Genomic DNA, 14,548 nt, shown 5'->3' with positions numbered 1-14,548 from the left:
ATTCAAACTGTTTTCTTGTTAGAGGTATGTCTGCATCTCGGACATGGTACTTACCAACCTCATCTTCCCATTGTTCAGCTAACGAACAAGATCAGGGATTTGGGAGTGGGTGCAGCAGTAGATGGCCGAGTCGTGAGCGATCCTCATGCCGCATCCCGCCTTGGTACATGTGTGAACGTGGCAATAGATGGAGAACTGCGGGCTGTTGAGCTTCGTCGCAACACCAGAGATGCATCCCCAGTCTTGAGCTGCGCAGGTGTGCTTCTGGCAGAATCGTCCGCGGCGTCCATCGATGGAGAAGGTGACGCGTCCCTGGCATGATCCGTTGGCGCAGATCCAGTCCGGGTCGTGAGGTGTGTGCTGGGTCTTGGTAGACGTGAGGCCTCGGCGATGCAGCTTGTGTTTCTTTGTGTCTTGTCCGTTGGCTGGGCCTGCGAGGGCGAGTAGGCTCAGATCTTTGTTGATCTCCTCGAGGCTGGTCTCGAGTTCCCCAAACATCCTGTCCTTTTCTTCGATCTCCAGAGCCATCTTTCGCGCGCACTCGTCGCAGACGCCGTCAATCTTGACGACTTTGAAGTTCTCTTGGCTCAAATCTTGGATCTTCGTCTTGTGGTGGTCGCCGAGCTGCATATCACCGACCATGCAGGCCAAAGGGTTATCGCAGCTGCACAGGGCATCGATTCTCTGGCGGTGACGCTTGGTTCCGTGGGAGCAAGAATACTCTATTTCCAGAAGCTTGCACATCTTGACGAGCTTTAGTTTCTTCGTGACAGCGGTTGTTAAGATTTCGAGGCAAGCGATATGTGGTGGGAAATGGATGGCTGAAGAGGCGATAGAGGAATCGGGTCACCTTGATAGAGGGCCAAGCTAGATGAAATGGTGCTCAGTTGACTGTTCAGCTCTTATTTTCTGATTTCAGCGTGGGAGACGAATTCTTCCAGGTACAGGCAGAGGATAGCCTGTGCTCTGTTTGTATTTCCCCTCGTCCATGGCAGCCTGTTCAAACGTCGAGGATTTTTCTCCATGAACCATTCAATGGTTGCAGCTAAATAGAATATCTAAAAGGTCTGTTTGTGATACTATGAACTTTCAAACGCACCATTTCCTTCTCATACGGGAGAAGGCTGCAATGTTGTGTGACAGCATCTGCAGGCAGCAGATCTCCCCAAGCAATCGCCCGAGCAGAGTCAACCAAAATCAAGATGGTCTGGTCCTGTCACCTGAGGACTTTAAATTCTCTTCTTCCCCATTGTCCATAGACCTATCGACAATATGATTGTTCTGCGGGTTTCCGGCATCTCAACCCTTTGGGGCTGGTGAGTGTCTCGTGTCATTCAAACCCTCAGCAACTAATCCATTGACTCTTTGGACGTTGGCGGTTACCCATAGAAGGATTTTGGACCTTTGCCAATAGTTGAAAGAACCCATCTGCGCTGACCCGAAAGATCAAGCCCACAACTTGCTAGAAAAGAGCCCAGGATCACCACGCCTTTCATGTCACCCCTTTGATATTCTACTGAATCTAAACGAATCTCGGGCACGCTCTGTTAGGGCTTTTTGGTCCTCGCGTTGCCATGCGTTTTCAAAGTATCATGTTTCCCTCTACCTGTAACTCCTTGTTTTTGTCAATGTTGGATGTGCAAGCACCTCTGAGTTCCCGCCATCAAACATTCCCCGGCATCCCTTTTTATCCCAAATGGCCCTGCTTTTCCTTGCTCAATATTCTATCATCCCTTTTGCTCTTCGGTCCTTTCCTCATAAGCCAATGTCCAAAACCCTCGGTGGTAGTGCGACTCTAGGTCATCTCGACGTCCTTGTCCTTGCTATCCGCAGACTCCTCCTTGGAACCCTCTCCCTTGGTACCCTCCTCCTTCAGACCCTCCTCCTTGTTCTCCTCCTCCATAGAACGAATCGAAGCCAAGAAGAAATCAGACACTGCCTCCTTCTTGTTGAAGAGAGCGAGATCGAGGGGGACATAGTCCCGCTCGTTTGCCAGCGCCGGGGATGCACCCTGCTCCATAAGCAGCTTGACTGTGTCGAGATGTCCACCCAGGGCTGCCCAATGGAGACCTGTGTTGCCGTGCTCGTTTGCCTCGTCCAGGAAGGCTTGCTTCTGCTCCTTTGGCCGGTTGTCAAAGTACTGGATGAGTTGTCTGACGATTTCTATGGGATTTGCAGTTAGAAATGACTCAAACTCTCTTGATTTTCATTCAAATAGACTCCAATTCAAGCGACAATCAAGTCTCACATACCTAAATGTCCATTTCCCGCTGCCATATGCAGAGGAGTAGCCTTGGCTTCATCTTGAGCAGCAGCCACAATCTCGGCGGGGTCAGCCTTCTCCCGCTCGGCCAGAGACTTGATGGTCTCGGTCAAGTCCTGCTGCTCGCCGGCTCGAGCAAAGTAGATGAGATCATCAATCTCTTCTTCTGTGAGTTTGGGCGCCATCTTGAGGGTTGTGCTTGGTGATGTTTTCATGGATCGCCTCGAAATTTTGCGACGTGGTGAGGGGACTGTGTGCGCAGGTGCCCCGCATTTTCCGCACTGTGCGGGGGGCCTCTGGTTCAGGGTAGGAGAGTTGGCTAACACTCAAGAACCGAGGAAGCTCTATGGAAAGATGGAGCATGGGACGAATAATGACTGTAATTCTATTTAGTGTCAATAATCTCACTTATCTTCTGATATCGAACGCTCAGAGTTTCGCCATTCCGTGGTTCTGCGCGCAAGCTTGAGAGCATCTGGTTGCAAGTTGAACCAACTTCATAACAGACACAGGGCAGTTCTTAAGCAAGTTCCAGTTCAACATAACTGCGATATCCAAGGCATCAACTTAAATGCCTAGGTTAATAGTACTCGATCTCAAGGACCTACAAGTATAGTATCTACACCCCAGGCGGGCAAGAGACCGTTGAGTCAGACTGTACCTGACTCGATCAAGTCACGTGAATGCGTACCGTCCAGCAAAAGGCCAATCATGTGCAAGAAAAGGCTAACGGCGGGATAAAGATCCAAAACAACAAAACGACAAATGCGGTGGTTTCCAGGTTGTGTGAAGCGCAATACAACCGTCGCCGCCAAGCAATTTCCCGTCTTTCAAACTCCGAGGTAAATATGAACCCTATACTCCCTTTGATTCCCCTCCTCTAATTATTCAGGCGCTTCTTCACAATGGCTTCTCCCTCCGACCGTCGACCCCTCGTCATTTGCGGCCCCAGCGGTGTCGGCAAGGGCACGCTGATCAAGCTTCTCTTCAGCCGCCACCCCGACGTTTTCACTCTGTCCGTGTCGCACACGACTCGCGGTCCTCGAAATGGCGAGACTGATGGTGTTGAGTACCACTTTGTCACCAAGGAGGCTTTCCGGGAGTTGATCGCCAAGGACGGATTTGTCGAGCAGTAAGTCGAAGGAATCTGGCGGGGTAGAGAAGTATACATACTGACCTTTGTGTCAACTGCAGCGCTCAGTTCGGAAGCAACCTCTACGGCACGAGCAAGGCGACGATCGAAGAGCAGACAGCCAAGGGCCGAGTCGTAGTCCTCGACATTGAGATGGAGGGTGTCAAGCAGGTCAAGGCCTCTAGCATCGACGCTCGCTACGTCTTCGTCGCACCCCCCGACAACGAGGAGCTCGAGAAGCGCCTGCGAGGCCGCGGCACCGAGACCGAGGACAGCATCCAGCAGAGGCTCGCTCGGGCCAAGGACGAGCTCGCCTGGGCCGAGTCGGCCAAGTTTGACAAGATCCTCGTCAACGACGATTTGGAGAAGACTTATAATGAGCTGGATGCTTTTGTCTACGAGAAGAGCGGATAGATTTATGAGCATTTTGCTTGTTCGATGATATAATGATAATCTTAGAGATAGAGAAAAGATACAAGAGATACAGCAAGCCTTGCGTAAATGTCTGTTGGGATCTCCCACAGGCTGGAGGTTTCCAACAGGACTCAAGGTCGAGGATCAGAGACTATCTTATGGCTGGAAATGGCACACGACCCCGGAGTGGCTAAGTTGCATCTTCTCATAGACGGCAGAAGACGTCGACGCCTGGGTCGCATGCAGTGTGAGTAATAGCACTTGGCTGTGGCCTGCCATGACTCAAGGACCCGTCAAGACTTGCAAGTCGCCTGCAGAACACCACGCTTTGGGGACGACAACCTCACTCAAGGCTTGGTTAGGTTGTAAGATCTGGTTAATGGTACGGGTGCTATGAGACCTGAAGCCAGTGAGCATCTTGCCTCCTGAATCTCCTAGTGATATCCATCGACATGTTCAGGCACAACTCTGGAACCACGTTTGGCAGCTGCATTAAAAGTCAAGCTTCTATTCTTGTCTTATCTGATGTCTTTTATCCGCTGTTCTATCTATCATGTCCATGATCATGCCGTTTTGTAACTCATTATTCGCTGATTCCTTCTCTTTTAAACCCATGCCGATAGCATTCATGTTCTCGTCGTCTCGTCTAATCAACCCGGTGCTTGTTTCGTGACGTTCCCCTCTCCAACTCTGGTGTCCTGACATCCCTAGTGCGTTCCTCAGAGTCGACTGCATACACTGTCGTATCAAAGCGAATGTAAAACTCCTTGCCTCGCCAATTCACCGTGTTTCCGCACAGGACGGCCCATGCCCAAATGGGGAGCGCCAGGGCTTCTCGTCCAATCCATGCTGGCACAAACTCTGAAAACCGCCTGCTTGGAAGACCTTCTGAAGAGGCAAAGCCCTTGGCGAAGCAGGGTGTATGTTCGTCTGTCTCGATGGTGTTACCAGAGTGCAAGCAGCTAAAGTTGAACCAGTCCACAATCATCCATATCGTGATCGAGAGAAGCCAAGTGATTGCCATTGCCTTCCAAGTCTGAGGAATGCCCCATATTTCGTTGAAGTAGGTCAAGGTTGTAATTCCATATGAAAGATACGTGGAAAAAAGGAAAGATTCTGTAAACGGCTCGAGCAGGGTTGCTGAAAGTACAGTATACTTTCGAGCCCTCAGCCACCGACACCGTCTTGCAGCGTACGCGGCAACAGACATTCCCGACATGGGCTGCACAGCAAGGTCGCCCCAGACGAGTCCATGTTTTCTGAAGCCGGAAAAGTGGGTGTTCCATAATAGGTCACCGATCATGTGGTCTTCGCAAATGTTGTGAGAGAAAAAGTCGACGCCGGTTGGCAGGTTCTGGTCTTGGGGTAGGCTGGGGTTCAGGATGGGATCGGTGGCATGGTCCAGCTGAGATTTGCGAAACATGTTGCTCTTCCCAACGGCGCAAGGTGCAACGCCGACAGTGTTGATAGCGCTGTAGAACTTGGAGTGCGACGTGGCCATAAACATCTCGTCAAGACGCCCTCCACCCTGGGACCAGACTGTCGGCGCCTCTCCCGAGTCCTCATCGACAATGGGATCCGACGCAAAGCCCTCCTCAGATGAAGAGGCCAACAGAGCTTGACCATCCGCTGCAAGGGGCCTCGAGTAGTCGACTAGGTCAATAACGATGGGCAGCTGGTGGACAAACTTGTATGGTTTCGAGCCGCCGCCTAACTTATAGCCCATGAGCTTGTCTACCATGCGTCCTAGGACATCCTTGGCCATCCAGACGTTGCAGTCAGCGATCCAGATGATGTCTCCCTTGGCCTCTCGGTACGCTCGGCTCAGATTGCGAATCTTGGGGTTGGGGCCCATGTTGATCGTCTCGCTCAGCACAGAATCATCCCTCTCGAGCAGTATACGGGCGTCGAACGTGGGAAAGTCATCGATGACCTTCTGGAGGATCGGGTACGCCGGATCGCTGTCATCTTCGAGGCAAAGGCGGATCGAGATCTTGTCCTGGGGGTAAGCCTGGCGGAACGAGGCGGCGATGCAATCGTAGAGTCTGGGTTCGACGCCCTTGACCGGCCGAATTATCGTGACATGCGGCGCGTTTTGGCCGAGACCAGGAGAGACTGGAGGACCTGGGGGGTGCTTGAAGTTTCTGGAGCTGCTGCGTGTCAGCTAGAGCTAAGGATAGGTAGGTAGTGAATGACGACTTACATTGAGCGCAATCCTATGCAGACTATTAGAACGACGACGCCGGCTAGGATGAGCCAGCCGAGCGCGAAGATGTCTCTCCAGGAATCCATGGCTTGATTTGGCCAGATACCAAGCTCATGGGTGTCGCGTGTTGTCAAGAGAGCAAGTTGTCGAGGGAGAGCGGTACATGATGCGCGGGACGCGACCCATAGAAATTATGTGGAAGGACCGGCCCTCTTTCACCCGCGGGCATTGAGAGACAGCAGCTTATGGTTACCTAAGAGTAGCTATGAAAGCATAGCAATCTAAGGAAATAATAAAATATGAAAATTAAGTGATAAGCCTCTTGTAATATCTTAGTATCTAGTAGCAGCATTTAAGGGCTAGAGCTATGGTGTCTTATGATTTTTAAATCGATTTGCTGTTGACCTGTGCAATTGAGATGGAAGACGCTTCTGTGGCTGGCAAGGTGATGACAGCAGCGCCCATTCGGACCGGGAAATTGCGCTCTACTATTATGCAAGGCATAAGCTCCCATAACTTGTATCCATGTTTTATACCGATGTGAATTTTATCCAAATCTGAGTGCCAGTGAAGGAGAAGGATTGCCACTGCTAGAGGGCCTAATGAGAAAAATCAATATTAAAAATGCAATAAATGAAGCTACGGGAAGACATCCATACTGGCCATCTCTGCAAGCCATCTTCTCAAGCGATTGGAATCCCCTTTGCCGGAGTGATTTTTTCCTTTCGGCACTCCTCGGGCATTTCTTAGCAGCCCGTTCCGTAGCCTGACGCCTTGCGCACGAGGCATCAAAGTGGGGAGCTCCAATTCAAGAAAACCTCGAGTTTTCAGCCGCCCGAAATTAATTTCTCCCATCCATCATCTTCCCAACAACCACAAGCACATCTCCCACGAAGCACTTTTCGCTTCGACGCCCCGGCTTCACACTCAAAGCGATCGTCATTGTTCCCTCTAGAGGTTGAACAGTGCGCCGCTGTGAATGGCCACGAGGATTGATCCTCAGCCAGTGTCCCGCCAGGGCGATGTCCTAGACAGGTAGGCATTCTCTTTTGTTTGACTCTCTTATGTCTGGCGAGTTTTACTCTTCTTCTCCTGCCCAAGCCCTTGCCCAAGCTTCTCCAGAAGCCTTGCGTGCCCAAGTTGCGATGATGACACCTTTCATTGTGCTAAGAGGATCCATTCATTTGGCCTCTGTGAACGCCTTGATTTATAGACTACAACGGTATCTGAGCAACACGCTGTTATCAATTTGCTTGACTCGTTCATCACAATCCGAGACTCGCGCTGACAGTTCCCCAGACCAAGATGACACCGGCGAGAAATGGCTGAGATTCAATCATCAACCAAAGAGCCTGTCGGTACCCCGCCCACCTCGGATCCTGCTGCACCCCAGCAATCCCAGAAGCGAGGACCTTCACTGCATCAGATCTACGCCCTTCCAGCGCCGATCCGAACATTTCCTCTTCCGACCTTTTATCCAAACAATCCCGTATCCTTCTTCCATGTCGCATACGCTTGGTTAGGCCAGCTCTGGTCTCCGCCTCCGGCGGAACCGGCTGCTGTGCATCTTGGAGTGTGGTCTCCTGCTACGTCTTCGGTCCATATTACGGATGAAGTCTCTACTAGAGCCCTGTGGGAGCAAGGCTTCTATGGAAAGGGTAGTCTTAGTCGAAGTGAGCCGAACTGGCTGAAGCGCGAGAAGGTCAGACAAGGTCTCGCGGATGCTCACGTCAGCGAGATCATGACCGTACAAAGACGAGAAGAGCGTATGCGCGCCAAGTGGGAACGCGCTCGCCTTGAACAAGAGGCAATTCGTCAAACGAGACTCGAGGAAGCTCAGGAAGCTGAAGCTCGAAAGGCCAAAGCCCATGAAGCCAAGGAGCGAGAATCGCGGGCCGAGGAGCCAACCGAGATTGCGCAGCCCAAGGCCATCAAGCCGATCTCCATCCCTACGCCTTTGCCCGTCTATGCCTCACCGGTTAGCCCGGGAGCGCTTTTGGCTCTCCCCAACTCCCCGGCGGACCTTGCTCTTGCTACAGCAGCGGCTTCTTCGGACAGCCTTGTCCATGGCAATGCTATCAATGGAGACGCCCTGTTCCCGGATGAGCACTCGTCCACCAATGGGTCGAACGGGGCTACTACCAATGGCAAGATTTCTATTAACACTCGCGTGTCGAGCTCGAGCCTGTCGACCCAATCAGACGACTCGAAGCCGCTGAAGCGACGGAAGAGTGTTCGGTTTTCGCCTAATGTCGAATCAACAACCTTCCGGCTTGGCGATCCCCCCAGCCCCCAACACGCAGCTGCGAATGCGAAGCAGAACGGGTTGGCGGATGTTAATGCCGCAGCGTCGGTCTCGCTGAACGGGAATGCGACCACTGCCGAAGAGGCATCTGGCTCTGGCTCTGGCTCTGGCAAGGAACGCGTGATTAAGAACATGGAACACCTCCAGCTGATGCCTGAGGAAGCCTTCTTTCTCAGCTTCGGTCTGGGCGCATTGACAGTCAATGACCCTACCTCAGGTAGCCAATTGTCTTCAATGGAGCTTTTGAGGCTGTTTCGGCAATACTCGTACTTTCCACCCCGCGTTGAGCCGGAGGATCCCGCCCTGCAGCCCGACGACAACTTTCTCGTTCACTATGCTGTCTACCACCACTTCAGGTCATTGGGATGGGTGCCACGCGGGGGCATCAAGTTTGGTGTGGACTGGTTGCTCTACACCCGAGGCCCGGTGTTTGACCACGCCGAGTTTGGCTTGATTGTCATTCCGTCGTACTCGGATCCTCAATGGAAGGAGTCCGGGAAGCAGAACCCTCGCAAGTCCTGGCAGTGGCTGCATGGTACCGTTCGAGTTCTCTCCCACGTTACCAAGAGCCTTGTGCTGGTCTACGTGGATGTACCACCCCCTTCCAAGTTTGAAGAGGCTCTGGACAAGGGTATCGCTGAGGCTTTCAAGATGTACAAGGTTAGAGAGGTGATGGTGAAGCGATGGTCGAGCAATCGCAACAGGTAGACAATCTACCGAGACTACCAGATCAAGCAGCTAGACAGGCTAGCTATGTATGAATGTGTACACGTGGATCACAGATGTATCGGACAAAGGGCGGAGTCTTTGACATTGACATGACAAGGCAAAAGGCGTTGGTGGAGCTCCAGGTTGCATTTTACCTTGCCTGTATGATATGTAGTTGAAACAACAGCCGGCCGAAAAGTCCCTTTGGAGGGCCTCGAAGTATCATGATTGGATGTGCAATTGCCGTTTGCCATACATAGCCGAGTTTCCCCAGGTCTTAACCTGACATGCTGCTTTGACCTGCTGGTGATTTGTCCCTAGACCTGCAAGCCGCAAGCCTCGACATGATACGAGGATCCCATCCCGGGTCCGGAGCTCCCCTTGTTTTTTTTTTTTTTTTGCTTCTGATTGAGGCTATCGACGGGTCCAAGAAACGCGGGGTTTGGCCGAAGGAACCCCACATGGAGCTGTTTTGCGTCCCTTTTGGCCGAGGTACGATGATGGTTTCTGGATGGGGTGTTTTTGTAGATGTGATTGATAACAAGTGAACTGTTTAACTTGCTTTTTCTTTGCTTCTTATAAAGAAACTGGTTCCGGCTCGAGCGCGGCTTGTCACCTAGAGTTGACCGCAAAGACTTGACTACCTACGCCATGTTCTCTCATCGAGTCCTCAGAAGAGTCACCGGCTCAAGTCTGGGCCTCTCGGTCCCTCGTCGCAGTCTTGGTACTCTTCAAAGACGTCGTCCCCTAGCAAGTGCTCACGGGCAGGATCACAGCTTCAAGCTCCCGGCTCCACGGAGCATCTCTACCAAGAGCTTCGACACACCTCCTGCCTTTGAGGCTAGGACTGTGCTGGATGGCGCGGACAAGGGAGTCACTGTGACGAGCGGGGACAGGTTCATACAGATTGAGGATCGGAAGAATGGAGGATGGACCAGGCTTGACTCTGTTGTTTTGAGGGATAGTTGTACTTGTCTCAAGTGCACTGATCCTGCGTCTGGACAAAAGAGCTTTGCGACGACCGACATTCCCACCGACATCGCCATCGAGAACATTCGACTAGACGAAGGTGGCGTGGGTATCTCGTTCCGCAATGACATCCCCCGTCTCGCCGAGGGTGGCCACGAGATGGTTCTCCCCTGGAAGTCGATCGAGACAGCCCTCGGACACCGTGACGTGGAGAGGCTCCCGTACCCCCGACAGGACGCCGTGTATCCCAAGACGGGAAGGACATTCTGGGACACGAAAACAATCGAGTCGAGGATCCGCAAGATTGACTATGCAGAGTTCATCAAAGGCGGCGACGCATTCTGGCACACTCTCCTCGACCTCGCCAGCCTTGGCCTCGTGTTTCTCAAGAACGTGCCGCATGACGAAAACGCCATCGTCAACATCACGACCAAGATTGCCAACATCAAGGAGACGTTTTACGGACGCACTTTTGACGTTCGCGCGAAACCTGATGCTGAAAACGTCGCTTACACCAGTGGTTATCTCGGTCTTCACCAGGATCTCTTGTATCTCGAGAGTCCTCCCGCGATTCAGCTGCTCCACTGCCTCGAAAACTCGTGCAACGGTGGAGAATCCCTCTTCAGCGATGGTCTCCGCGCCGGAAAACTCCTCTGGCTACAGAACTCGTCGGCTGTGGAGAACCTCGCCCACGTGCGCATTCCCTACCACTACGAGAAACATGGCTACTTCTACCGCCAGAAGCGATCCCTCTTTGACGTTGGCGTGGACGGGAACATGGCCGCCGTGTACTGGAGTCCCCCCTTCCAGGACCGGTTCCAGCTTGCGAGTGTTGACGCGAGGGAGTGGCTCGCGCCTGCGAGGTTGTTTGATGGGTTGATTAATGACCCTGATGCCATGTTTGAGATGAAGATGGCCCCGGGAGAGTGTGTGCTTTTTGATAACCTGCGAGTTATGCACGGGAGGAAGGCGTTTGATGTCGGTGGGGGATCGAGGTGGTTGAGGGGTGCGTACATTGCGCGTGAGGACTTTGTGAGCCGTGTGTTGCATGTTCCTGAGGGATTGGCAGCTGAGTATCGCGGTGGAAAGGAATGGAGTCGCGACGCTGAGGATCAAGAGTTGAAGGCGTCGCCATGGTTCAACAAAGTCAGGGGACAAGTTGACGGCGCAGTTGAAGATCTCAAGGCAAAGGGAGCTGTGCAATTGGGACAGGAGCATTATGAGCGGTTGAACGTTTAAAGCAAAGCGAGGCGCGGAGATGATGTATAGGACATGGCATAGCGACAAGTTGTAGTTGTAGACTGATTGATTGATTCATGGCTATGAAAGCTCAATGACAAAAAACGCCGGTTGCTTTCCCGACGTCTACTTTTCCCCGATGCGCCAGACTTTCAAAAATTACAAACAAATTCGTTGCTCATCATCAGTGTAAGCCATCGTGACACCTACGACCACTTCTTGGCCTCGACACCCTCTGGTGGCACAGTCTCTACGGTCCGATTCTTAACGTCGTTCCAGTCGGTGCTCAGGCTGGTACCGCTGCTCTCGGTGAAGCTCTTCATCATGGCGCGCTGCTGCTCAGGAGTGGCGCCCTTGTACAGCTTCTTGAAGAAGAGGTTGACGTCGCTAGTGTCCTCTGCTTCGTCGTCGTCGACCAGCGTGTCCCAGTTCTTGGGTCCGGTGCGGGAGGAAGAGGGGTATTGGTGAGCGGCATTGGAGGCCTCAGGAGCCTTCTTGGACTCGGTGGGCTGAGCGGACTCTTGCTTCTCTTCGGTCTTGGGCTGCTCTGGAGCCTTTTCGGATATTGTCAAGGACTCGACAGCACTATCCAATGTTAGCATATCCAAGGACATGTACGAGGGAGACTACTTACGCAGCTGGTGCACCGGGCTTGTTGCCATCGCCCTTGAGTTGCTTCCACTTTCCAGGAGTCTTCTTTCGGAGGCTGAGCTCAACCTTGTTGGGTGTGACCGTGTGCTTCGAGGCCGAAGGGTCAATCTCACCCCAGAGCTCAAGGTCGAATGGCCGAGTATCACCGTTGGGGTAGATGATGGCATCGAGGTGAACCGAGAATGGCTTGAACTCAACCTGAAGCTTGTCCTTGCTCACGCCCTTGGAAAAGATGGACACCGACATGGTGACATCACTCTGGAAGTCCTGGAGTCTCGGCTGGGTATCAGCGGGGATGATAGGTTTGGCAACCGGGGCCTCTGCAGGCTTTATATCCTGGAGCTTTAGATCCGCGAGGTCCTTCTGCTCGGGCCTCGCGCTCGTGGTGAGCTTTCGCGCCGGGTTGCCCTTCTCAAGCTTCTCCATGGCAGCCAGGATCATGAAGCGCAGAGAACTGGCAGCTCTGACCTCCTTGTTCTTGGGTCCAAGATCCAGGCCATCCAGCATGTTCGTGCCCCTTTCGGCACTCTTGGCTGTCTCCTGCTCCGCCTCCTCTCTGGCCTCGCGCTGCACATTCTCCGAAGTCACAGTATAAAAGCCATCGGCGTCGGTCAGAGCCTTGGCGGGATCCTCCTTCTCAACAGCAGGAAACCCCTTGATGAGTCGAATAGCGTACACGCAGCACGCATCGGCGTTGGCGTACTGCCCGAGGCGAAAGTAAGCGACGGCGCGGCGGTAGTTTGCCTCGGAGAGGAGGGGTCGCTTGTTGCGCTCGTAGGCGGTGTGCCAGGCGAGGTTTGCGTCGTCGAGGGCCTCCTGGTATCGGTTCTTGCCGACGAGGGCCTTGGAGCGGGCGATCAGCCAGGCTGGGTTGGGTGAGGTCTGGAGGGCCTTTGATAGTAGCGGGAGGGCTTCGTCCCATTTCTTGGCTTCGACGGCTGCAAGGCCCGCCTGGGCCGTCGAGATGTGAGACATGGTGTTTTGTGTCGATGGAGAAGAATTCGTTCGGGAGAGGGAAGGCGATGCTGGACGTGAAATGCGTCAAGGTGAAGGTGTAGGCGTAGGTTTAAGTTTGGGAGATGAAGCTCGAGGTGGCTGTTGATGTTGATGGGAGGTTGTTGGTGGGGGGTTCTAGAAGCTTTGGTGGGGCAGTCGTCGGGCTGGGGGGCCTTGCAACTTACAACCTCAGCATCATCACTTCCATTCCATCACCACAACTTAAGATTCGATATGCGGTTCCGCACGGAGCTGAAAAACATTCGCACCTTTGCAAGTTCGTCTCTCACTTTTCTTTTCCTTGGCTCGTTGTTTCCTACTGACCATAACATTCCCAGAGCTCACGGCTGCACTTGGCTCTCTTGAGAAGATCGCCTGGCTGCGCTTGAGCGATGATACGGCGCGCTTCACCGTCATCCCAGATATGGGATCGCAAGTCTGGGCGTATGTGCTTTCCTTCAAAATCCCTGTTGGTCTTCATATACGCGCAAGGCCACGTCCGCTAACAGCTTTGCAGCTCGCTTGCCATGGACTTCATCTTTGACGGCTATCACATCCAATCCGCAGAAGCAGGCAACACCATCAACCTAGAGCTTCCCCTTCAACCCCTCCAACGCGCCCTCAAGTCCGCCCTCAACAGCATATCCGCTTCTCTCCGCCTGACAAAGAAGGAAGGATTGCCTGTGCTATCCATGACCATCACAACAACTACTGCCAATCCTTCCAATGCACCAGGAGCTGCGAAGCCCTCGGGTACTGGTGGAGGAGATGATCCCTTTGATGATGACGACATGTTCCAGGCTGAGAACCTCGAAACCTCTCTGAGACGTGAGCACGAAAAGATCATCACGCAGGATATCCCCGTGCGGGTTCTCCATCCAGAGACTGTTGAAACCATCATGCAACCACGAGTGCGTGAACCTGACGTGCACATCCAACTACCGCCACTCCTTCAGCTCAAGGCCATCTCGGACCGCTTCACCAAGCTTGCCATGGCCTCCAGCTCTGGGTCCTCTACCACCACAAAGTCACCAAAGCTCGAGCTTAGCGCCAACATGCACGGTGGCTTACGTCTGCGCATGGCGACGGAAAACACTGACATTTGCAGCGTCTGGTCTAATCTGGAGAACCCAGAGCTGGATCCCGCCCAGCTGGACTGCCCTGTTGAAGAGCACCCCAGTACCAAGTTTCGTGAGGACGGCCCAGATCGTTGGGCAACCGTTCGCGTGGATGGCAAGGACTGGAGTCGTGTCCTAAGTGTCGGTCGACTGGAGGGTAGGGTGATTGCTTGCTTTGCCGATGATCATGCTTTAATCCTCTATGTATATGTGCCCCAGTACGATGATGCTGCGGCAGACGATTCCGTCGTGACAGTAAGTGTCTTCCTATAAATACCTTCGCCTGCTTCCAGTACATGCTAACAATAGCAGTACTATGTTCAATCATACAGTGTCTAATCTGAGTACCGAGAAAAGGATCTTGACGTGATTTCGGCGTTGGAGTTGTTCCCAGAACACATCTCAGGGCCTGGGTCGTTTTCATCATGGAGTTGGGCAGGATATTGTTGGTGTTGGAGCAAGGGTACAAGGTCACATATTATGCACACAGTCAAGAAAACTGGTAGAAATGAATCTTCAACGCATTATCGTTCCGTATCTGATACCG

General features: G+C 52.9%; 7 protein-coding genes across 7 annotated transcripts; 4 read left to right on the top strand and 3 right to left on the bottom strand.

Moving 5' to 3' along the window:
- Positions 1-1,795: 1,795 nt before the first annotated feature.
- Positions 1,796-2,463, bottom strand: NCS57_01154200 (uncharacterized protein; the record flags this gene model as incomplete). The annotated part of the gene is made up of 2 exons (XM_053061253.1): positions 2,253-2,463; positions 1,796-2,163 (listed from the first exon to the last, which is right to left on the bottom strand). Exons 1-2 carry the CDS (start codon positions 2,446-2,448, stop codon positions 1,796-1,798), a joined length of 564 nt encoding a protein of 187 aa, XP_052909639.1. The 5' UTR covers positions 2,449-2,463.
- A 705-nt stretch (positions 2,464-3,168) lies between these two features.
- NCS57_01154100 (Guanylate kinase) lies at positions 3,169-3,809 on the top strand (the record flags this gene model as incomplete). Its single annotated transcript, XM_053061252.1, has 2 exons — positions 3,169-3,395; positions 3,458-3,809. 2 exons carry the CDS (start codon positions 3,169-3,171, stop codon positions 3,807-3,809), a joined length of 579 nt encoding a protein of 192 aa, XP_052909638.1.
- A 646-nt stretch (positions 3,810-4,455) lies between these two features.
- On the bottom strand, positions 4,456-6,149 carry NCS57_01154000 (Ceramide glucosyltransferase; the record flags this gene model as incomplete). Its single annotated transcript, XM_053061251.1, has 2 exons — positions 6,013-6,149; positions 4,456-5,959 (listed from the first exon to the last, which is right to left on the bottom strand). Exons 1-2 carry the CDS (start codon positions 6,099-6,101, stop codon positions 4,456-4,458), a joined length of 1,593 nt encoding a protein of 530 aa, XP_052909637.1. The 5' UTR covers positions 6,102-6,149.
- Positions 6,150-7,336: 1,187 nt separating this feature from the next.
- Positions 7,337-9,028, top strand: NCS57_01153900 (TRNA-intron lyase; the record flags this gene model as incomplete). Its single annotated transcript, XM_053061250.1, has 1 exon — positions 7,337-9,028. One exon carries the CDS (start codon positions 7,337-7,339, stop codon positions 9,026-9,028), a length of 1,692 nt encoding a protein of 563 aa, XP_052909636.1.
- A 651-nt stretch (positions 9,029-9,679) lies between these two features.
- On the top strand, positions 9,680-11,236 carry NCS57_01153800 (uncharacterized protein; the record flags this gene model as incomplete). Its single annotated transcript, XM_053061249.1, has 1 exon — positions 9,680-11,236. One exon carries the CDS (start codon positions 9,680-9,682, stop codon positions 11,234-11,236), a length of 1,557 nt encoding a protein of 518 aa, XP_052909635.1.
- Positions 11,237-11,442: 206 nt separating this feature from the next.
- On the bottom strand, positions 11,443-12,862 carry NCS57_01153700 (uncharacterized protein; the record flags this gene model as incomplete). Its single annotated transcript, XM_053061248.1, has 2 exons — positions 11,443-11,821; positions 11,871-12,862. The coding sequence occupies 2 exons, from the start codon at positions 12,860-12,862 to the stop codon at positions 11,443-11,445; spliced, it is 1,371 nt and encodes a 456-aa protein (XP_052909634.1).
- Positions 12,863-13,075: 213 nt separating this feature from the next.
- NCS57_01153600 (Checkpoint protein) lies at positions 13,076-14,340 on the top strand (the record flags this gene model as incomplete). The annotated part of the gene is made up of 4 exons (XM_053061247.1): positions 13,076-13,160; positions 13,222-13,327; positions 13,401-14,256; positions 14,314-14,340. The coding sequence occupies exons 1-4, from the start codon at positions 13,118-13,120 to the stop codon at positions 14,338-14,340; spliced, it is 1,032 nt and encodes a 343-aa protein (XP_052909633.1). The 5' UTR covers positions 13,076-13,117.
- Positions 14,341-14,548: the final 208 nt, after the last annotated feature.

Source organism: Fusarium keratoplasticum, chromosome 9, assembly GCF_025433545.1.
Source record: "Fusarium keratoplasticum isolate Fu6.1 chromosome 9, whole genome shotgun sequence".
NCBI classification, from domain to species: Eukaryota; Fungi; Ascomycota; class Sordariomycetes; order Hypocreales; family Nectriaceae; genus Fusarium; species Fusarium keratoplasticum.
This window is presented reverse-complemented; position numbering and strand designations above follow the sequence as displayed.